The sequence below is a fragment of the Onychostruthus taczanowskii genome, unplaced genomic scaffold (assembly GCF_017590055.1).
Source record: "Onychostruthus taczanowskii isolate IOZ18803 unplaced genomic scaffold, ASM1759005v1 scaffold7, whole genome shotgun sequence".
In the NCBI taxonomy this organism is placed as follows: domain Eukaryota; kingdom Metazoa; phylum Chordata; class Aves; order Passeriformes; family Passeridae; genus Onychostruthus; species Onychostruthus taczanowskii.
The window spans coordinates 16,161,062-16,184,265 of NW_024504786.1; the positions used below are offsets into that span (position 1 = coordinate 16,161,062).

Below are 23,204 nucleotides of genomic sequence, written 5' to 3' on the forward strand. Positions count from 1 at the left end.
CCCCGCTCCCGCCCCTCGCCGGCGGGCGCAGGCGTGCAGCGGAGCCGCGTTCTCGCGAGGCGCTCGGGGCCGCCGCCGGGGCGCGGGCCGGGCCGGGCGAGGTGAGGAGAGGAGGATGAGGAGGAGGGTGCGGAGGATGTGCGGTGGGCAGCGGGCAGCGGCAGCTGCGGGCTCCGCGGCGCTGGGAGGCGGGCGCTGAGGCGGTGCGGCCGCCGGGCCGCGCAGAGGGGCGGGCCGGGCCTGACCTTGCGGGTCGGTCACGGCGGGGGCCGGGCCGCGCCGCTCCGGCGGGAGCCGCTGTCCTTCACCGCGTGCGGGCACAGCCCCGACGGGGACCGTGAGGAGCGCCGGGGCAGGAGCTCGGAGCAGCCCTGCTAGGGGCTCGGGTTTTTGTTTGGGCTGAAAGCTTGTTACTTAAATCGGTTTTTCGGTTAATTTTTTAACTTGTGGTGCAACACTGCACCTGCACTTGGCGTTCACCTTAATAAATAGCCAGTGTAGTTCTGTGTTACGAATGTTTGCTGTCTTTTTCTTTAGAAATTTATTCTTAGAAGGCCCGTTGTGCAGAGGCCATGGGCTTGTCCGCATCCTCCCCGGCTGCCACAGAGCAGTCACCAAATGCATCCAGGCAATACCAGACGGCGTCTCCACCTTCAGAATGCCCCATGCATCAAGAAAAAATGAGCGGTAATCATTCCTCAAACCTAAGTGAGCTAAACTCTACATGGAAACAAGACTGAAAAATCTTGGGAGGTGGGGAGGGAGAAGTTTTTCAGATAAACATGAGGTTTTTGCAAAAGTCATTCTCAAGTAAATTTTCCTTAGGAGGAGTCAGTTGTTCACCAGAACACTGTGCCATGTGCTTTGTTTGTAGAGACAGGAGGTGCTTACTGTAGAACCGGTGGGTCCCTTCCAGTTGTCCCTTTTCCCAGGGGCCCTGCAAATCTGTTCCATGGTGTGGTACAGCCACAGAGGGTCAGGGAGCCCTACAGAGATGGTGACGCGTTGTCACTAAAAACCACGCGTCCAGAAAAGGGCTGCAGAAGGGTGGAATGAGAGGAATGCCTGGAGGAGATCAGCTCTTCTGTTGCCTCAGTCAACGCACTGGCTCAGCTTCCCTGAGGAAGTCTTAAGTACAAACAGTTCAGTGTTGGGACCAGGATGGGGGGTGCGAAATGAACATTCAGAGACTACACAGGAAACTCAGAATCCTGATTTTGGGTCCTGAAATGCAGGAAAGAGAGCAGTCAAAACTGTTGAAAAGCTCAGAAGAAATAGTGAAATACCCACTTGCATTTACATGAGCCTTCAATGAACTTTTCCATTTCATGTGTTAGAGTTTGTAGCAAAATGTGTACTACTGTTGTGTTTAAGGTTGTCCAATGCACATGAAGACTGCTGATCACAGAACTGAGAACACAGATGATGTTCCTGCACATCAAGAAAGAGCGTATGAGTTTGTAGCATGTCCCGTGAAATCTGGTGCAGCTCGAATGAAAGATGATATAGATCCCAGCAATATGGTAATTCTTGCTTACTTCACATGTTTAGTCTTCTTTCTTCTGAAGTATTATACCCAAAAATGTAAATAGTGTTCCTATGTAAGCTGGAAACTTTGGGAAATAACATTATTTGTTTTATTTTTAAGACTGCTTGTTCTCTTTTTTGTGTAATTTTTTATTTAAAAACAAGTGACATCTTATTTAACACTGTATTAAAATTCACGTCTCTGCTGGTTTTCCTATTTTTAAATATCTTTTGCCCTCTACTTACTAGTTACATAAACTACATTTTTATGATACATTGTTGGATTTTAGATTCTGTGTAATAGCAGTGTGATTGAGTTTTGATTAGCATCTACAAGATTTCCTCTAATTTACAAAAAAGTATTGCTCTTTTGAAAACTGAAGTTTAGGCAGAAAGCTTTCCTGTAGTCTCCTGATGACAAACTTGTGCAAAGAGTTCTCCTGCAAAAAAAGATAATTTTGGTGGAATTAAGTAAAGGCTGAACTTCTTGATCTTTGTAGGAGTTGATTGATCATGCTTTGATTTTTCTCAAACACTGTAACTTACCAAAATGCTAATACTCTAGCTTATTGTTGGTTCTCCTTGTTCTGTAGATGCCTCCTCCCAATCAGCAGCCATCTCCAGGTCAACCATTTCCATTGTCAACTGTTAGAGAAGAATCTTCCATTCCTAGAGCACATTCTGACAAGAAATGGGTCTATCCTTCAGAGCAAATGTTCTGGAATGCTATGCTGAGAAAAGGGTAAATACACTGTGAATTATCAGATGTGTCTGTGAGCCTGGAATTAATCAACTAGTATCATTAGTTACCGTTCATTTTTCTTTTTTTTTTTTTTGAGAGTTTGTAGATTTTAACCAGTAAATAATAAAGTAGCTCTTTAAAAAAAGTACTATTCTTATAAACATCTTTATATTTTAAAGGGTGAGTTGGTCTCAAAGGCCATGTGTCGTCTAGTGATCAGGAGGATGGTAAAAAATGTCAAGCAATTGCTACTGGCTCAGAACATGTTCTTAAAAGTCCATGCACGGGTGTAGACAAAGTTTGCATGATTGCAGTCATGCCAGCTGCATGATTGCCTGTTGGTTTCATGCTAATGCTGTAAAATGACAGTAAAAGTTCTATGTGAGAACATCGAACTTTGCAGAATTGCTAAAACTGGGGAAATTTGCAAGTAGATATTTTTGGTATTTACAAAAATTTAGCGGAGACAAGACTAAAATTGCTCCTGTGATGATATTTCCTTGCTCTTTTGTAACGATTTCTTTGTCATTCTCTAACAGGTGAACTTCACAGGTAGTTTACTTTCGGAGCAATAGTAATTCTTTTTTCTACGTGTCAGTATGGTTCATAACACACTATGACATAAGCAGCCTGTATGGAACATACAGTTTTGGCTCCTGTAAACACTGAAATGTGTTAGTGTTTTGCCAGTTGAAAAGGAAGCACACATGCAGTCAAAATGCAGTGTCAAGAGAGATGGAAAGTATTTCTAAGTGTTCTCAAAATTGTAATGAATACAAAGTATTGAATACAGGACTTCTGTGCATTAGGAATGCAAGTGGGATTTTTCCTAAGTATTTTTTATGAATACTGTAGATGTGGTGATGTTTGCACACTCTGATAACTTTCTGATCCAGTTAAGCTGTTAATTTGGCTATGTAGAATTTGTGAATCTCTGTGGTGATACGTTGGATAACCACACTTCTGCACAGAAAATGAAGTGGTTCTCAAGATGCTTAAGCAGATGAGCCAGAAGTTTGCATACTTGTCTGGTGTCTTGCATACAGCCTTAAATGTTGATTCAAAGGTTGATCAGATAAATCTAGGAAGGTAGCGTAGTTATGCTGTAATGTTTATAAACTGCTTTTAAGTTCTTATTTTTTAGGTGGAGGTGGAAAGATGATGACATAACAAGTGAAGACATGACCAACATTATTAAGATTCATAATCAAAATAATGAGCAAGCTTGGAAGGAGATTTTGAAGTGGGAAGCTCTGCATGCTATGTATGTACCTGTGAAATGTTGCATGTGGAATATTTGTTATGACAAAGCTATGAGTTCTAAAGATTAGCATGACTGGTGTAAAGCAGACTGTCACTTTTTAGATCAGCACAGTCCCTGTTCCTACAAGACACAGACTAGTTAAGCATTTGGTATTACACATTTTTCTCTGAAATTCCATGATCGTTTTTACACAGTAGTTTGGATTATGGTTTTCTATTCTTTAATCTATTAAATCTGTGGGTTAGGTTTGCAGAGAACTGCTTTGTTGACAGATTAGAACAATGGTGTGGAGCATATCAGGGATACTTTATCATACCAGCAGGAAGTGCTGACAGAAAGTGGGTGACTTTTCAAAGCTTTAAAAAAAGGAAAAAAAGTTGGGTTATATCACTTGTAATTAATTTTTTACTGTTGCTTTCTTCTACTAAGTTTCTCTGTTGCTAAAACAAATTACCATAGTGGTTTAATCACTGAAATAAGACTGTGTTAACAGGTGAAAACTCTTTTAATTGTGTGCACAGGGAATGTCCATGTGGGCCATCACTGATGCGGTTTGGAGGCAAAGCAAAGGAGTACTCGCCAAGAGCCAGAATACGTTCGTGGATGGGGTACGTGGGCAGGGAAAAAGGTCTTTCAGTGAGATGGGAGGCTGGAGAAATGTGTCTGAAAACATGGTGTGGAATTAATTTAAAGATGTGTCAGAACAGGTACTGCAAGTTAGAATTGCCAGAAGATAGAAGTACTATGGGATCTTCTGGACAAATAAATCTTGAATTGGACTCCCTCTCCCAGATTCATAATATCCATTGAAATACCATTAAAAATGGGCTGTTCCCTGTCCTCTCCAGGTACGAGCTGCCCTTCGATCGGCACGACTGGATCGTTGACCGCTGCGGGAAGGAGGTGCGCTACGTTATCGATTACTACGACGGCGGAGCAGTGGACAAGAACTACCAGTTCACCATCCTGGACGTGCGCCCTGCGCTGGACTCGCTCTCGGCCGTCTGGGACAGAGTGAAGGTGGCCTGGTGGCGCTGGACGTCCTAACTGCTCCTGGTGTGTACTCGCAAAGTAACCACTTCCCTCCTAGCAATGGACGTGTGAATATCAGGACTCGAGATAGGAGTTCACTGCAGCTGTCGTTGCTTTCATCATCACCACTCTTCTTTGGGGGTGGGAAGGGAGGACAGGGAAATCTTTCCTTAAGTACACCAATGCTTTGTGGTGTTTCAAATGGAATAATAAAGTTACAGTGGCAAAAACATGTATCTTAATTTTCTTAAGAACTGGGAAGCCTTTCTTACTTTGTCTCAGATTGTGCATAAGCTCGCCTTCTTGCCATTTCATTACTTCAGTGCTGTTCTAAATACATTGCAGTGCTGTTTCTGACTGGGGTTTGGAGTATTACTTCAGTGTTGAAAACTGGAAATTTCATAAATTATTTCACATATTTAAAGTATTTGGATACCTCCATGATGAATAAAGGGTAAAAGATCTGGACTCTTTCAAATTGCATGTTTTATTTACATAATAAAGCCATGTATTTGTTTTCACATGGACATTTTACCTATTCAAATACTTCCTCAGAAAACTTCAGTTAATCAGTCAAAGAAGGTGTAGCGTGGTACGAGTATTTTAAAGGTATGTTATGTAGAAAAGGAGAATACACTCATGCCTTAATCTGCAATTTTTCTTTGAACTGAAGAATACCTGTTAGAAGCAGGAAATGAGTTTCACTTTTAAAACTGCATTTCTAAAAGGACAAAATTGATATTTAATGGCTATTTATTTGAATATTTAAAAGGTGGTTTTCTGATATAAGAAAATACATTATTACAGTGTTTTCCTGTCCATAATGTGTGACATGTAATGAATTCAGGACAGAGCTAAGCCTTATTTAAAGAGCCTCCTGCAGTGCATCTGCATTTGGCATCCTGGCTGCATTAATGATATTTATTACAGCATGGTTTTTTTATATAATAAGGAGTTGCACAAGGGGGTGTGACTACTCTGCCACACACGTGGGTATAGTGAGGTGTATTGCAGGTGTGTACATAACTGGGCTAAAAGGGTATCAATAGTGCCAAGGGAGGAGGTTGAGGAGTGTTTTCTAAGGGTGATGCATGGCGTGAAGATTTGATTATTGTTTGTGCTTAGTAAGGGAAACTAACTTTTTAAAGTCTTCCACTGTAATGGCTTTAAGTTTGCACAACTCAGTAAGCTTCAGGTGCTGTGCAAAACACTTGGGAATGGAAAGGAGTAAGAGAAGAGCACATTGTATCTTCTCAAATGGGGGAAGCTGCCTTCTTGAAACTCCCCAAACTTAACGGGAAAGTAGCTGTACATTTCATTTTCTGAAAGTGGCTTGTGTTTAACTGACATTGGAACCTTTCCCTTTCCCTTTCCCTTTCCCTTTCCCTTTCCCTTTCCCTTTTTCTTTTGATAGGAAGCCTCTCTTAATGTTTCAGGAAAGTCACTTCCCATTTAGGGAAAAGTTAGTAAGGGAATCTTTCCTACTTTGGAATTCTAATGATCACGACTAGTTCCCACTTCAGAGGCAACTGTTGTGCATGGTAGGAATAAATATTATCCAGAATCCTAAGAGGAAAACTATGCTCTTACCCACATGCACTTTGCTCATGCCTTTTTCACCTTTCCAGTGATACAGATAAATATATATATGTATATATATAAAAAAATGATAAATGGTAAAAATTCCATCTAAATAGGCAATATATAGATGAGATAAATGAAAATAGAATTTGTATGAAGCAACTGAAGGAACTGACTAGTGAAGGAATTGCTCTGTTCTAACAGTAAAGACTGAGGAGTACTGTAAAGATTGAGGAGTACTCTTTTTTGGGTGGTGGGTTGTTTTCCTTTGGGATTATTTTGGTAGTTGTTAGTTTATGTATTTGGCAACTTGATACACTGAGGATTTTGTATTTCTCAAAACTAAATGTGGAAAGGCTTACACCACTGTAGGGAGTACTTCAGAAGCTTCAAAAGCAGGAGTTTGCTTTGTTGATTTCAGCAGTGTGATGTTGAGAGTGTGGAAATTGTAATCGCTGCTAAATCTGGGGAAACTGTCACAAGCCACTTCATGTGTTTACTATCTCCTGTTACGTTCCATCTACCACTGATTCAAAATTGTTCTTTGCTACTGTTAATAAAATGTACTACTTTGTCATCAAACTAAAAGGAGAATCAAATAAATATACTTTTCTTAACTTCAGTATTTGGTGATCGTGATTTTAGCTGCAAGAATTATTAAAATGAGCTTTTACATATGTCATTTGAGATTCCAGTCTGTTACAACTAAAATCTTGCTATAGAGTATATATTTGATATTGTTAGTATGTGTTATTGTATATTACTACAACTTAACTATTGTCACATTTTTGAATATATTCTTACTCATTTTTCAGGTGAATACAAAACCAAAACCCAAGGTCTAAATTTAACTGTTTGCTAACTGAAACAGCAGTTCTCAGAATAAGAGCAAATGACAAAAAATATATTCATCCTGAGTATGACTAACTTGAGAGGAGTGCAAGGAAATTAAAAAAAAAAAAAATCCTCGAAGACTAAATGAAAATAATTAATTTCTACAAGTAGAAAGACTTAAGAAAGTAAATGGGAGTTTTCTTCTTTAGGCTTGGGTTTCCTGATACATGATGCAGAGATGTTAGAATTAAAATTATAATTCCAATGTAAATTTGAAAAACAGTGATATAAATTGTGCTTTTTTTTTTAAACCTTAGGAAGGATGTTTTAACTAAGTAGTTTAACTAACTAATAGTTTAACTATTGTTCAGGCTATATTAAAAGAAATGTGTGTATATACATAAATAAATACATCTATATTCTTTTTGTGTAAGTATAGGAAGGTATGCAGAGTTCACGAGCCCAGGAAAGTGAAGAAGTATCCTGATCAAGTCCTTTCACGGAATTCTGCAGTGACACCAGGTTCCCATTCGTGGTCAGGCTGAAACAGAATTTTGGAACCCATCTCAAACTGAGGTTGACCTTGTGCACATTCCAAAGGGAAAATGCAGACACTTGCTAAAGAAAGGCTGCTTCTATAATTAGTTCTGTATTTAGATATCTAAAGTTCACCTGCATTCTGCTTTACTGTATCAAAGCCCTGCTTGACCTATTGTGTTTGACTCTTGCAGATGAAACTAGTAAGGGGTGCCCTCCTGGCCTGCCCTGAAGATGTGTTCTTAAGGGTGTCGCAGTGCCCAGAAACTGCACTCTGGGACTGGTGGAAAAAAACTCCAGCATAACATTCCCAGCTGTAATCAGGCCTTGGTCATGCACATGCAGTCAGGAGTGGTTCTGACCTTGATTTCCTGGAGCAGGAAGCCCTTCTGCATTCAGGTACGGGTTTTGGCTCCCCTGCGCTGGGGTGCCTGGCACTGCTGCACTCCACAGAGGCACCAGGCTGCCTGCTCTGCCTCCAGCACCCTCCCTGCTCAGTCACCAGGGAGCAGCCCTCTGCTCTTCTGCAGTTTGTCCTGTTAGTATCTGGCCAACATGAGTGCTCTGTAACTGGGGACTAATTCAGAGGCTGATCTTTCTGGGATGTCTGGAGTTCCTTACTCTCTTGAGTCATCCTGCATTTTTCCCTTGGAGGCAGTTTGGAAGGGGGAGCTGTAGCTCTTCTATCACTCTTCATGTATTTTTTCCCCTGCCCCCTAGAAACACCTTTGCTTCTTCCTTTCATACTATGCTCATGTCCTAGCTTCAATCCCTTTAAGAATTTTTCAGCTAAACCTTAAAATTTCTGCCCTGCTTTGCTGTAAAAGAAAGAGACTGTGTTGCTGTAAGATAGTTGTGTCCATTCTTGATTATTGCTACTTTCTACTGCCAAAGCAAAGTGTTCTAGATTACCACTTTTACATTATGAGGTGAAAGAGGCATGCTAGTTTAGTGTGAAATTTTGTCTAGTGTTTACATAATTTATTTACCATCAGGACTTTAATGTGCTCTGTAAATTTGAAGTCTCAAATGCACTGATGAAGACTGTTCTGCTTTCAAAAGGTGTGAGAATGACAAAGGACCTCTCAGTGCTCTGAAAATGGTCATAAATAGTCTGTCATCTTACACACTCCCATTGTATTTGTTCCACTCTTGTATCAAAGTGTGGGGGAAGAGGAGCTAATGTGCCAAATTGCAAGAGATGAAGGCAGATACGTTGCTGTAACTCAGCAGCTAAAAATGAACTGCCAGACTAAGAAGCACTTCCTAATATTTGGACTTCTACTAAAGTTTGTTTTTTATAGAGGGTAGAAATGCCTCTTTCAGAACCATCACTTTTTAGTGACATCTGTTCCCAGCACTTACTAAATGATATGGCACGCTAATTCTTTGTCTCCTTTGCTTACACCTGGAGGAGAATCCATGTAGTAAGTTTCCACAAGCCAATGTACTTGATGTGGAAGCCTGAACTTTCTCAGGATAGAATATACTACTGGATGCTAGATGTGCTTATCTCTTCAGTATCATACCCTTCCCTACCCACAAGTATCTTTACATATGTTCTTTTTAAAAATGCACAGGATTGCTAGCTTTTTACAAATTTTGAGTAGGCAACTTCATGTATTTTTACTCTCACTGAAAGAAAATGTATTCTGTTTATCATTCTACCTTTGTACAAGGTAAATTGCATGCTAAGATCTTTATGCAGTGAATCAAGTAAGTATTGATTCTCTCATCAGTGGAATCTATGGTCATATTAGACATGTCAGGTCATAAAAAACAACCATTTTAGTTTGCATTAGAGGGCTAATCACTTTTATGTGCTTCTCCTTCAAGAAAAAATGGCTTGTCAAACTCCTAAAGGAAGAATTTTATATTCTTCTATGAATGTGACAGTTACATCTATTTGGTCTTAGTACTTGTACATCACATTACATAGAAACTTCTGGGCAGAATACTGAACTCCAGACCTTACCGTGGGGCCTTGGCCATGTGTGAAATGACACATTCTTACCAGGGAGCTACGGATTCTGATGGCAGCTCCCCCCAACATGGATCTGCCTGTCTACAGTGTGGGTACATACTTCTGACTGGAGTCAGAATAAATCCAATTTTCAAAGGATTATGTAAGTTTATTGGAAGTATTAGGATAGTTATTAGGCTTCATTAATAAAATTTAAAAGATTAGATTATTTCTTTTGCTGATGTTCAGTTTGGACCATGGCCTCTCTCATAAAAGAGAAACCATCACATTTATTTTCTACATATTATGGGAAAAAGAAAAGACTGTCATGTTTTTTGTTTTCCAATGTAATGCCAATTTTGTGGTAACTACAGTTAGCTATTTTGCTAACATGCTGCTGTTCTTGCCTCCAGCTTCTGAAGACTATGACCCCATAAACCTCCCGTCTGCAGAGATAGCTAATGCTTTAATTGATCATTAGTACACTTTCAAAATGAGTTTCCATCTGCCAAAAGATTAAGTGTCTCAGGGAATTGACTGAGAGCAGTTTGATGCACGGAGGATAAATGCAAGTGCCTTTAAAAAGCACTGCTAGATCACAAATCCTTGAAAAACTTGCTTCTAAAATACTTACAAGGAAAAGTAATAGGAAAGGTTTTTCCTCTGCTTTGTTTTTCCTTCAAATTAAGTATTTTTTTAATATATCATTGAGAATTTGTTACCTCATTTTCAAGAACTGAAAAGCAAAACCTCATGAAAATGCTGAATTTAACCTTACAGCAAACCATGCAATTTTTGGCAGCTTTAATTTGCAATGTAAATTTTTTGTTAAAGAGGTTCATTTCAACTGTAAAAAAAAAACATAGGGAAAAAAAAAGAAAACTTTTCCATTAGCTGTACTTAAGAATATTAGGAGAAAAAGACTTCCACGTTTAATCATGTATTTTCACAATTACTGGGACTGCTTCTCTTTCTGTTTTCTTCAAGCTTTTGCCTTAGTTTATTTGGAGAGATTTTTACAGGTTTTCTGTTGGTTTCTCTGCCATTTTTGTACAAGGCACTTTGGGCAAGACTTCCACCACTGCAACAGCACTTAAAGTTGTTATGAGAGAAATGGTAGCTTCTTTCTCAGGCCTCTGAAAAAGCAGTGCTATTTAACTCAGGTAAGGACAGTTCTGGCTCTGCATTAGAGCTGGCAGCACTGTTGTACCAGAAAATATGGACACTGAGCTGTCCTGCAGCAGTGCCAAAAGGCAGAGGTGTTGCTCTGGTCAGCTGTCACCTTTGCTGTGGTTATGGGTTCCCAAATGGGCAACTTAGGGACCTCTAGACCTCCCAGTGTCCTTAATGCCTTCTGGGGGTGTGCTTTTAGCACCGCCTGCAGTTACAATCAAGGAGGTGGCAAGGGGGCTGGCATGGAATTGATGGTAAAAAGATACAGATGGATCTTCCAAATTTACTTTTTTCCAAATGTCTGTCTACTGTGGGAGGATGGATTACAGAGGAATAAGAGATGGTGCTAAAGGCATTCTCACCCCTGAGGAGTTGCAGCTGTGCTAATTAGTAGGGATTAAGAACAGGCCTGCCCTTAATAGGCCACAGGTATCTCCAATGAGGCTGAGTGTCCTAAAAGGGTGGGCTAGCTAGTTGAGAGAGATGGAGTCAGCTGGCTGTGAGGAGCTGCCCAGGAGATAGCATAAAGATGGTATAGTAATGACATATTCCTCTGATTTGCCGCTCAGGTTAGGGAAAAACTGGTCCAAATGCACCATTTTATATATATTCACTAGTGGTTGTTGAAACAACACCCGGCTGAGGCTGTAATTATGGTGAGTGGAAGGCAAAGGATACTGGTTTTGCAAATAACCCTGGGAAGAGTAATCTAACCTATGTATGAAAGGTTGCATTCTCTTTGCCTTGTCAGGCAAAGTGGAAGATACTGGTGTCACAATCATTCTGTGACAGGATGTTGGAACTGGTTTAATATAGGCTGACTAAGAAGTGAAACTTTTCTTTTTTGATTTTATTTGCTGCATGTTGATGGGAAGTATCCATTTAGAGAATGTGGCTAAAATTCTATCAAATACTTCAATGCTTGAAGAAATAAAGAAAGAGGGGAAATAAGATCTTGACTTTCAATTTCGTAATAATGCAATATGAAGGCCAGATTGTAACTGTAGATGTTCATTTCAAATTTAAATATTTAGCATTTTCAGTTGTCTGTGAATACACGAAAATTTATTACATTAAGATGGAATTTAGATCTTTGACATGAAGCTGATATTTTCATAGAGTGAAAAATATCAAGCTGACATTATACTGTCTCATTTGATGACTTCCAAATGTCAGAGTGCAGTAACTTATTCATAGGGACCTCCATGTCTTGTGATAGTGTCAGTTCAAAAGACATTTACATCCACTATTTTATTTAAACATGTAAAATGGAATATGCAAAGTGGCAGAGGAGAAGGGGGGGAAGACCAGGGCAAGGAAGTTCTTAATAACAGAATGGAGGCACTTCTAAGGCTAATTTCCACCACAGCCTTCTTTCTGACAGCGGCCCGGCTCTGCTGCTCCCTCCCAGCATCTTCCTCCTCCCCTGCTCAGCCACCTCGTAGTTCTTGTCATTTCAACACAAGTTAGGGGATTAGAAATAGCAGGATATACTATCCTGAAAAGCACTCCCAGCACTTGCTTTTAAAAGTGATTTTGTAATAATAGGAGATGCTGGATGATTTTGCCTGGGTGTTAATTGATGCCTATATAATTTAGATCAAAGTTACAAGGTGCTTATATAGCTTGAGTTGTAAGATGTCAGTATAACCTGATATCAATATAACCGGAATCATCACTTTTTATATATCTATATAACCTGAATCATAGTTTTTTATACCTATATAACCTGAGTCATAACTTTTATACCTATATAACCTGATATAAATAACTTTTTATATAATGTAATGGCTAGTATATGGTTAACTAGTTGCTTAATGCTGAACAGACAAAAAAGAAGAAAAAACACACCAGGTGGATAGCTGTAGAGATAGGTAAGTATAGTACTAATGAGAAATTGGCAAGTGCAAAGCCAATTAGCCACAAAACAAAGAATTTAGGCTGGTCAAGACCAGACAGGCCAAGGAACACCGTAACTGTGCATGCTCTGAAGACAAAGTTGAGAAGTTGAGATGTGAAGACCTTGGAAGCCTTCATCAAAGACCCCCGATGACGCCCAAATTGGGGAGGCACGAGTGCAGTGCAGAAGAACGATCTAATAACCACCAGATTACACAATGTAAATTAGTTCTGGTGCCCATGTGATGATGTTGTAGTGATACTAAGCAGTACTCACTGCATAAATATACCACAGCACAGACAAGGGTGGGTGAGTTAGGTGGAGATACCCCCTCACCTCCAACACTGCAATAAGCAAATACCTGCTCTATAGACATGGGGATTTATTTCCAGCCTATCTTTCAGGCATCCTAATGGTACTGTTGGCAATGCACAACCTCGGTGTGAGGGCTGCTAACAGGGTTGTGAAGCCACAGTAGCTGATGATAACAAATATTATTTTATATTCTAGTAATCTTTGTGCAGCTGCGATCCAGGGGGTCGTGTACAGCCCGAGGCCGAGCCGGCTCTTCCTCATGTGGGTCAGATCATCGCACAGCGCTCCGCACCTTGCGACAGGGCCGGAGGGACAGCGTTCGCGCTCCTCAGGCCAGGGCCGGACGGACGCCAGGAGGGACAGGGGCACAGGGCCGGGCACAGGGACACGGCGCGGGCTTCTCGGCACAGGGCCGGGCACAGGGACGCGGCGGGGGCTCCTCGGCACAGGGCTGGGCACAGGGACACGGCGTGGGCTCCTCGGCACACGAACACGCAGAGTGCTGCGGGCCACACACAGCGGCCATTTTGTTCTCCTCCCTGCGGCGCGGTCCGGGCCGGCGGCGCCCCCTGGCGGCCATGGAGCAGCCCCCGCGGCCGGCAGGGGGCGCGGCGGCGCGCGCCGGCGGCCATGTCGGAGCTGGCGCGGGAGGAGCTGTCGGCGCTCGCCGCCATCTACTGCGAGCCGGGCGCTTGCGAGGTGCTGGCGGCCTCAGGTGATGCGGCCGCGCTCTCTGCCCCCAGCCCGGGCTCTCCCGGCCGACCGGGCTCCGGGAGGAAGCGCTCCGGGGCCGCTGATGGCGGGGCTGAGCCCCGGGGCAGCACGGGCGCAGTCGCTCGCTGCTGTCCCTTGTCGCGTGTCCCTGCCCCGCCGGGTGTCTGTGCTGGCGGCTCGCTGGCGGCGCGGAGCCCAGCGGGCCCTGCTCGGTTATAGTCGGGGACCTGCTCGGTGCCCTGAGGGCAGCGCTGGGAACGGGCTGGCTGCTCTCCAGGCAGACAAGCAGGTGACTCTTGTACGCGTTAACAAGACCAGGTATTTGTCTGGTAGTACTGAGTAGGGTACAGCTGTTGCAGTGCATAGGAAGCGTTGGGTTATCTCTGGGTTTTTTTCTGGGGTAAGCTGACTACCTGGGCACTGTGACGTGCCAGATGTTGCTGCTGCTTCATCAGGATGTGTGCGGCTGTAGGTTTTACAGGTAGTGAGGCTGATGTGTCACGTCTGCCGTGGGTGGAATGATCTGGCCTGTAGTACTTGCTCCCATCAGCTGCTGGATGCTGCAGACAAGGAGCAGGGAGTGTAGATGCCTTCATGGTTTCTGCACCAGCCATGGTGGCCACTGATCAGAACATAGTATTAAGAGATGGCTTTTTTCAGTCTGTGCTGTGAAGATGCCCCTTCAGCAAGGGAGAATAAATCTCAGTAGTTCCAATGTACAACAGCAGTTCTGTCAGGCTTAAATGTCAGGTGGGATATGCAAGTGTTGATGTCTAGATCGAGGACATTAGTAAGTTTTGCTCGGTGCCTACCACAGATGTGACAACTCTTAGAGAGATACACATGCACATATACACACAGATTGTGTCTTGTCTATGTTGTGTACCGCAGGTTCCCGGTGTCTGGGAGCTCTTGCAGAGTTCTGCCCAGCTCCCCAGCGCAGTGATGGACAGGGAGCAGCTTCCTGCTGGCTGGAGTCCTGGGGAGTGCTGCTAAAGATGGATGTAGTGGCCGTGCTGTTAGATTTTGTCTGCACATGTGTGTATTCAACCCTAAAGAACTGGGATTGATAAGGTGACTTTTTTTTTACTGGGAGGGTGATTGAGTGCTGGAGGCTGCCAGGAGAGCTTGTGGAGTCTCCCTCACTGGAGATATCCTGAATATCTGGATATTGTCCCGGGGAGTTGTCCTGTTGTAGGTGACTGCGCTTGAGGGGAGAGGGGGGATGAAGGCATTAGTCTCTGCAGGGAGCACAATTAACCACAGTAATCTAAACCCACCAATTTTGTTTCTAGATACATGACACCTCCTGCTCCAGTGCAGACATGTAATTGTGCCGTATAATTTTTTAAAAAATTGGTATTTAGGGTTGTATTTTTAAAACATGATTGATGAAATCTTTCACCTGAGCCTTATTTTTAAGTAAAAAATTCCAAGAGTGTTATTTTTGGCATAGATTGAAAAAGCAGTATCCAGGCTTATCAGATGTTAATTAAAAAAAAAAAAAACAAACGTGAGCATATCTGAACATTGCATACACACATCTGTTCCTCCAAGTCTGTTGAGAAATATAGGCACATTCTTCTCTGTGCTTCATATATGGAAAAATGATTTTGTGTTTATAAGTTAGCAGAATCTGAAAGGTTTAAAACCCTTTAAGGACATAAAGTGAGGTGCCACAAGTGCACAATGGGAGTAGGCTATGTTATTTATATTATGTGATCTTGGAGGGCCTTTAACCAGGCTGTGTTCATTACATGGTAGGATCAGGTATATTTCATTGGTTTACATAGTTTTCTGCTGGAATTGAAAATATTATTTTACAACAATGATTATTGGTATTTTTCTTACTCTTGGAATTTATTTGTTGGAGCTGCAGAATCTCTAGTCAGTATACAATTAACTTGCGCTCCAGTCATTAGGTTACATTTGCTTTATCTCTTCAAACCGTGTAAATTGTCATTGACAAAGGGTGCACAGACATAACTTCCAGGAAGACTGTTATGTTATGCAATCTCTGAGACATTAAGAGTAATTTGTGTGTAGATCCATGGGATCAAAAAGGAGGCCATTGGGGATTCGTGGTTTTGAGGAATGTAAGAGACTGCTTTTACAGGTCTCTTGGTATGGTAAAAACTTTGACTTTTTGGAATTTAACAGTGAAGTATTCAGAATGTAAAATGTGTTTTTATCAAAACCAATGTGTGGATGAATTTAAATAAACTAATTACAGTGTATCTTTTTTACCTTACATACCTATTTGCAAAGATTAGTGTTACAGATAGAAATCCATAACTTAATTGTTAATCTGGTCTCTTTTGGTCTGTTCACCAAGCTTGCTATAAAAATATATTTAGATATTCTAAGCTTGTACGTTAGTAGGTGCCATTTTCTGAATTTAAAAATAGACTGCATGTGTTGCATAAAATGCCTTTGGGCAGGAGAGGAGGGGGATATCTGTCTGGTTGACATGGAACATAAGAAAAAATCTGAAGTATGCTAGAGCTAAATATACTGATAAGCATGCAGCTATGGGGGGAAATGAGTTAAAATGTATAGAGTTTAGTCTGATTAGCACATTAAATGCCAGCAGAACAGTCGTACCCAACCTTTTATTTCAGAAATAATCATCGTGTTGTTGTGAGGACAACTCAGCCCTCGTAGCATGTGCAAACAAAGGAAATATTTCTTTGGAGCCAGGTTGCGCAGGGCGCCGGTGGTTTGCTCTTTGTTCTGCCAGAGTCTGCAGCGCTGGTGCAGAAAATGGACACTGCAAGGCTTAAATAAACTTTAGATGCTGTAGCCCTGCAAAGGTTTTGAACTGATTCTTCTTTTTAAAAAAGTAAGTCTGAAGCAGATGTAAATGAGCACAGCTGGGCTTTTCCTGATGGCTCAGGGTGATACACCTTGGGATGTGAGGCTGTTCTGCCTCCTTTAGATTAGTTCATCGCAAGGAAAGGTGTGAGATTTTTGCAGGTTTAAGAATAAGATCACTGCAGCAGGAGGTCCTTGTCGGAGGGGCAGGGTTGGCCTGTCTATCCCTCTGTTGCTTCTGAGTTGGTGAGATCTGTTGTGACAAGCTAGTGGAAAAATCCTAGCAGGATTATCAGAAAGGTAACGTGTTTTTCTGTCGCTGTTATTAAACTGGTGATAGAGTAGTATTTTTCAACTTATATAGGCTGTGCATTTTAAAATCTCGTGGCAACATAGTTTAAAACGAAGTGATTCCCAGGCAGGATTTGAGTAACGCTGGCCCCATTCAGGCAGGTGCCAGCTGGCTGTGCCAGGTGGGGCTGCCCTGAGTGGGGGCAGCTGAGGGCCAGGGGCAGCAGCACTGTCTGGTGCAATGGCTGTGTGTGCAGACAGCTCCCAGGACACACAGGGCAGGTTTGCTGCTGTGTCTGTGTGTGCCGAGCCTGGCGTAATGGCAGAGGAGCTACAGCTGCTGGTGCCCGGGGAGAGGCATTTGTCAGAGCAGCAGAAAACAGAAATTAGGGGTGGGAAGGCTTGAGGTCCTCCTCGGTAACTACTGACCGTGGGCAAGGGTTTTCTTCCAGGGCTGGTGTTTTTCTCAGGAATCCATTTAAATTAAAACTAGTCTGGAGCCTTTGGTAGGGACTTGGGAGGATAGAAGACAAACTCCTGTTGGCAGGAAACAACTCTTTTAACATGTGATGTCTGTAAATATAGGCATGGTTGGGTGTGATTTCATTGAATTCAGTGGAATTGCATCTACTGCTTTCACCAGTGGATTTGACTTGGAGACTTCTTCATCGTACTGGTAGAATTTGATTATTGGGTTTGGAGGGTTTGCTGATTTTATTTGATGACTTCTCTGATCTTGAGAGTTCTTTGTATGGCCCAGGAAGGAGGTTTGAAAACAAGCCCTTGCATAAGCTCTCTAAGGTACTTCTGTCTGTCCAAGTCACTTTTAGTTGCTTTCACTCTTTTAGTAGGTTTCACATATAAAACTATACATTTTGTGTGAGAGGCACTGTGAGAGATTGGTTAGTGGCATCAGTAATACTAATCAAACATAATTCATCTGACTGTCATGTAAAGGAAGGTAAGGTAAGGTAGAGGGGAAAGAGTGCAAGTCACTTCAAAAGACCTGCTCTGAAACTCAGCTCTCCTCTAATCTGCCTTTCAAATCTGGCTTCTCCTGCCCTCATAGAGTGAATCAACCTGACATTTTAGCAATTTTTGAAAGAAAAGGAGTGAAGTGTTTAGAATGTATCAAAGGGGTGAAGCAGAGAACATCTGAAGAAGATCATCTTTTGTCTGATTGATACCCTCTTACTTCATGGCAGAGGAGCGAAAGTAGGTTAGGTCTTTGTCCATGCTTTTCACTTTGTCAAGTTTTGTATTGTTTTTCTGTGAAACTTCTAGTTAAGAAGGTTTTATTTCATGAAATACTGTACATAACTTTCATATTAAGCATATTTGAGTATATGATTTATCAGGATGATGTGATCTTCAGCCTTTCCTGCTGCATACTGAGTGTATCCTTTCCACTCTGAAAAGAATTCTATTCTTAAGTAGACCTACAACAGATCTTGAGAGGCTATGGAGTTTTATAAACATACATTAATATGAGTACATGCATATTTATATATGTAGTATCTAGGGTCAGGTGTCCAACAGAGATGGTTTCCTTATGTCAGTCCAACTGTTGTAGAGGGGTTGGCAGAAAATATTTAAGTGTGTTTTCTCTGCAAGTTGTAGGGGACAAAGAATCTTCTTTCTTTCCAAGTCTCTGCTTAGCGTGGAACTGCTTTTGAATGATTGTCTTAAAAAATACCTGGTGCAAGTCTGTTTGCCTTGGATTAGTATTGATGTTAGAAGTGTTACAGATTTCTCTAGGAGTAAACTTAGGGCAGTGCTGAGTCCATTCAAAAAAGTCTCTATTTTCAGTTGTCCTTGCTTTTCCTTGCTTTTGCTGTTGAGCTGTGGAAGCTGAGTTATGTGTTTGAGAGAGATGATTCTTTATTACTGGCTTGTCTAGACTTTGAAGGAGCCAAAAGGTGTGAATGCTTTTTAGAATGTGTTAATAACTTTCCTTCTACTATGTTATAGAAGTGTTTCATTTCAGGATTCCCTGCAGGTATAGCTTGAGCCATTGGTTGCAAGTCCCCACCCTGCAAAAAAAAAAAAAAAAAAAAAAAAAAAAAAATCACCCCCTTTTATTTTATAGGAAATGTCAATTATTTGAGTTGAATTGTTAAAGAAAATAACATGATTTAATGATGTGTATGTATTTCAACTTCAAGCAAACTGTTAATGTTGGGTTTTTTTTTCTATTTTCCAGAGACACATGGAATCTCATTTAGAATTCAAATCAGTGTGAAAGAAGTGCTGGATACAGATGTACTTTTAAAGCTGTTATTTCATTTACCGGTCAATTACCCATCAACTGTACCGGAGATTTCTGTTAACTCAGACCAGCTTACAAGGGCCCAGTGTATGGATGTGAGAGAGAAATTACTTGAGCAAGCAAAGAAGCATCTTTCTGAGCCCATGGTACACGAGCTGATTCTGTGGGTACAGCAGCATCTTAAAGATGTCATTAAGCAATCAGCAACAGTTTGCAACGAAAAAACTACTTTGTCAAAAGGAACAGAAGATGGTATCTGGATGGTCCTTTTGCATTTAGATCACATGAGAGCAAAGGCAAAATATGTGAAAACTGTGGAAAAATGGGCTTCAAATCTAAGGCTGACTGGAAGACTGATGTTCATGGGCAAGATAATATTGATTCTTCTTCAGGGTGACAGGAGCAGCATTAAGGTGCAGGAACAATGAATGCTGACTAGTTCTATCGATTTACCACTGAAACCTCTGTGTCTGAATATTTTGTGTGTGTTTTTCTAAGATTAACAATTTTGGAAGCAAATTGATCATTATGAGAGTGGGAAGACCCAGCAACTTTATTCTGTATTTAAGAAAAAGGTGTTCTGTTCTGCCTACAGTGATACCTGTAGACCTGTGGCCTCTATTGGTTTGCTTCCCACTGGAACTATACCCCCATATCCCTTTGTTTCCAGACCTTAATATGCCTAGATTCAGTTACCCATATTTCCCAAATGTCCCAAAAAGTGGAAAAGGTTTTAGTGAGGAATTAATAACAAATGTGTTTCTAACTCATTGTTAACTGTATCTTTCCTTGACTTAAACCATGTGGTGCTCCTAATGCATGCCTGGGCTTTGAAATTGTTGTCTATGTACAAACTCCCACTGCCTTAGGTGTGTTTCTGTGGTGATGTTGGAGGAGAATGTTTTGGCTTTTCTAACTCGTGTTCTCTTAATCAGTTAGGCCTACGTAACTTAAAACCAATGAATAGAAGCAGTCGTGCAGGTTTTGGCATGGGCACTTTCAAAGTTTGATTGCTGTGTTTAAAAAAAAATACTACATTTTGATTGAGCTTTTGCATTTTACTAAACTTTGGACTACTAGGTGACATTTAATATTTTGGGAATATTTTTTTGTCATTTAGGAATACTTGATTCTTCAGAAAACTTCTAAGGTAGATGTGGACTCAAGTGGAAAGAAATGCAAAGAGAAAATGATGAGAGTACTGTGTGAGACAGAACTACAGTCCCAGCATAAAAGGTATAATTTAGTACTGTTGTGGATAGAAAAGTAACAGAATTGATAATTACATTCTGACAAATCCAGGCATATTCATGAGTTTCCCTTTTACAATGTAGGTTTCAGACGTTTGAAGTCAAAGAATATTCAGCACCAGAGGAGCTACAAAAGGAATTTGAAACTGCAGGACTTACAACTCTTTTCTCTGAGTTTGTTCCTCCTCTCTTAAAATAAAATTAGAAGAAACCACCGGACCTTTGCCCAAAGCAGTAGTTGACTGCAGATGCTGATGATAAAAGGACTTGTGGCAAAACAATGTTGAAGCTTTTCTACAAGAAATACCACCAGTAGTCATCCTTTTGCAAGAAGAAGGCAATTAATACATTAAGAACTGATATTTTTTTGACATTTATGTTAAAAAACAATGTGATGTTGATTATTATAATTGCATGGCAAGCATGAGAGACTGGGAAGAAATAATTCTAAAAAAAATATTCTTCTAGTCAGACTCTGTTTTATAGTCCCTGTTTTTCAACACACTTTCTTCTCTCTCATGGTAGAATTTGTCAGTAATGGCCTGTTAGAACACATGATTCATTTTGCTTTGGAAGGCTGTATGAAGGTATTTCCATAAAAAACATAGCAAACACAGATTTAAATATGTGAGCACAGCAGATACTTAATATCCCTTAGGAGTTCATGTGCTAATTTTTTATTCTCCCTTTAAATGACTACAAATACTAGATGGTTGATTTGAAGAAAAAGCTCATGTCACTTGAGGCCTGAAAAAAACTTAGAAGTGTCTTTTTGAATATTAGTTTTTATTCTAAAACTTAAAAGAACACTCACGTGGAGGATTTAAATTGATAAAAAGCTGAGGTAGAGCCAATTGTAATATTTTCTTTGATAGTTTTACAGATGTCTTTTTGCACTTTACCTGGTTTTACTGTCTGTGCAGCTTCAGATATCTTGATTCAATTAAACTGTTGGAGCAGTATATATACAGACTTCAGTCTTCCATCTTTCAAGGCTTCTGTCAAGTTACTTTTGTTTGTTTATGTGGTTTTTTTTTGGGTTGGTCACTAGCCTTGGCCAACCTGTAATTTTTTTTTATCAGTAGTTTGTGTTTTACATCTGTATAACGTTACAAATTATATGCATAATTGTATGAATTGTGCAAGTTGTGCAAGTTCTGTTTACCCAGGGAGGATTGGATACTTATCTTTTACAATTATTAATGTGTGTCCTTTGGTTTCTCTTTTACCTGAAACCACTCTCTAACAAGACTAGATAAATTACCCAGTAAAAAAAAATTAGCAGTCATGATTTTCTTATTAGCTAGTACTGCCATTTGCCATTTCAATTGGCTTTAGCATTTAGCTAAACATGTGCTTTACTGCTCTCTAAAATTCAGTCTCAGAAGCCAAATGTCTCATGTATTCTGTAATTAAAAAGATTTGATCAATTCAATATGAACTAATGTATTTCCATTGTTCTGGGGGAAGACCAGTACTATTTGTTTAGTTCCGAAAGTGTGGTTTGGCACATCATTATGTAAGATGTGATTTCCTGTTTCATGCTCAGACCATGAGGTCATACCTCTTCCTTTATATGTTCTAGAAAAGCAACTAAAGCAGACTAGGAAGATTTTTATATTTTACTGTTTGAGATATCAGATGCATAAAGGGTTGTATACTGGTTGAAAGTCCCTGAAGTTTTTCAGGAGTTTGGTGATTTTATAGTGAATATAGAGTGTCTCAAATATGTATATTGTATGTTATTTATGCACCGATGCAAATTTACTGAGATAGTAGCAATGTTCTTCTTAGTGAGTCTTTCATGTTTACCATATACAGTACTTCAGGATCAGTAGAAAAGAGACTGTGTTGAACAGGTTTTACACATCTGTTCTATATTATTTTGAAATTGCTTCCTGAGGGACAGGAAATCTAATTTTCTATCATTTTAAGTGCATGTGAAGATGAATTCTTACTTTTACAAAGAAGAATAAAACAGAATTATCTTTAAAATATTAAAATAACATATATTTTAAATTACAGTTTCCAGAATCGAGCTGTTCTCAGGTATTGAAAAATGGTGTGTCAGTGCAGTATAAAGTTTTGAAAAGCTGCTGAGAGTCTCTCCTGATACTGTGTGACAGATCTGACAAATGTCAAACTCAAGAAAAGGCCTATGCATGTACAGCATAAGAACACATAATCAGTATCTCTCTGCAAAACTAAATGTAGTAATATTTTGCCAGATGCATTGTAAATCTGATTTTAGGAATCGTGTGAATGGCATTACTTACTTGTGTGATCTCAAAATGCATGTGATTTCAAAAATAATTGAGGCATAAGTTGTTGTTATCATATTTCTTGCAAGATTAGATACAGACTTAATAAAGTTTTCCTCTTTACTAGAAAAGCAATTTGTGGTGTCAGTGGCTGCCAGTTGCACTTGAATATAAACCCATGTGTTTTTTTGAGTTTTACTGCCTGATGCCTTCTTGCTTAACTGTTTGGCCAGAGCTGGCATTCTGCAACAGCCAATTAAAAATTTATAATTGGGTAAGTTGCAGCTCTCTCCTGATGTGTGCTCATCTTCGTGCCAAATGAAGTTTAAGAAGCTGGATGATTTCTGTGTTTCAGGAGATGGAAAATGCAGTTTTTACAATGGATTTTTACCGTTGTTGAATTTGTTATTCACTAGCTCACACTGGACAAATCCACAAGTTCACTGCGGAGTGGACTACAGTTTATAGCTTGGTTTGATGTGCTTCAGGAGAATTACAAATCTGATCAGCTTGATGCAGTTCAGACAGCAGAGAACATGAGAACTGATGTCAGTCTGATTCTGTTAAAGCAAATGCTTTTGCCTACCCATCAATCAGTCACTTATTTTGAAGGGGTAGGAGGATATCTTCTGTTCAGACAAGTAAACAATATTTTTAAAGGCTGCTCTTCTGGAAGGATGTTGCAGCTGTCTGTTAACTGATGGTTTGTTTGCATTCATTGTAAGAGATGAGCTAGC

The 23,204-nt window shown here is 40.6% G+C and overlaps 2 protein-coding genes across 3 annotated transcripts; both read left to right on the forward strand.

Moving 5' to 3' along the window:
• Positions 1-6,768, forward strand: LOC121345056 (holocytochrome c-type synthase). 2 transcript variants are annotated; one of them, XM_041421593.1, is made up of 7 exons: positions 1-101; positions 538-687; positions 1,375-1,523; positions 2,121-2,269; positions 3,414-3,533; positions 4,055-4,141; positions 4,382-6,768. In XM_041421593.1, the coding sequence occupies exons 2-7, from the start codon at positions 573-575 to the stop codon at positions 4,578-4,580; spliced, it is 819 nt and encodes a 272-aa protein (XP_041277527.1). In that variant the 5' UTR covers positions 1-101; positions 538-572; the 3' UTR covers positions 4,581-6,768. The 2 variants fall into 2 exon arrangements, with proteins under 2 accessions (XP_041277527.1, XP_041277528.1); XM_041421594.1 differs by having other exon boundaries at positions 1-96.
• Positions 6,769-13,471: 6,703 nt separating this feature from the next.
• RWDD3 (RWD domain containing 3) lies at positions 13,472-22,598 on the forward strand. The gene is made up of 4 exons (XM_041421797.1): positions 13,472-13,583; positions 18,891-19,369; positions 20,077-20,192; positions 20,291-22,598. Exons 1-4 carry the CDS (start codon positions 13,499-13,501, stop codon positions 20,403-20,405), a joined length of 795 nt encoding a protein of 264 aa, XP_041277731.1. The 5' UTR covers positions 13,472-13,498; the 3' UTR covers positions 20,406-22,598.
• The last annotated feature ends 606 nt before the right edge of the window (positions 22,599-23,204 follow it).

What these genes read in the sequence shown, in the direction of transcription:
- LOC121345056 (XM_041421593.1), top strand. Translation starts at nt 573, where the DNA reads ATGGGCTTGTCCGCATCCTCCCCGGCTGCCACAGAGCAGTCACCAAAT. An exon ending in GCATCAAGAAAAAATGAGCG is followed by an intron (nt 688 to 1,374) that starts GTAATCATTCCT and finishes GTTGTGTTTAAG; the next exon opens with GTTGTCCAATGCACATGAAG. An exon ending in ATATAGATCCCAGCAATATG is followed by an intron (nt 1,524 to 2,120) that starts GTAATTCTTGCT and finishes CTTGTTCTGTAG; the next exon opens with ATGCCTCCTCCCAATCAGCA.
- RWDD3 (XM_041421797.1), top strand. Translation starts at nt 13,499, where the DNA reads ATGTCGGAGCTGGCGCGGGAGGAGCTGTCGGCGCTCGCCGCCATCTAC. An exon ending in GTGACAGGAGCAGCATTAAG is followed by an intron (nt 19,370 to 20,076) that starts GTGCAGGAACAA and finishes TTTGTCATTTAG; the next exon opens with GAATACTTGATTCTTCAGAA. An exon ending in CTACAGTCCCAGCATAAAAG is followed by an intron (nt 20,193 to 20,290) that starts GTATAATTTAGT and finishes TTTACAATGTAG; the next exon opens with GTTTCAGACGTTTGAAGTCA.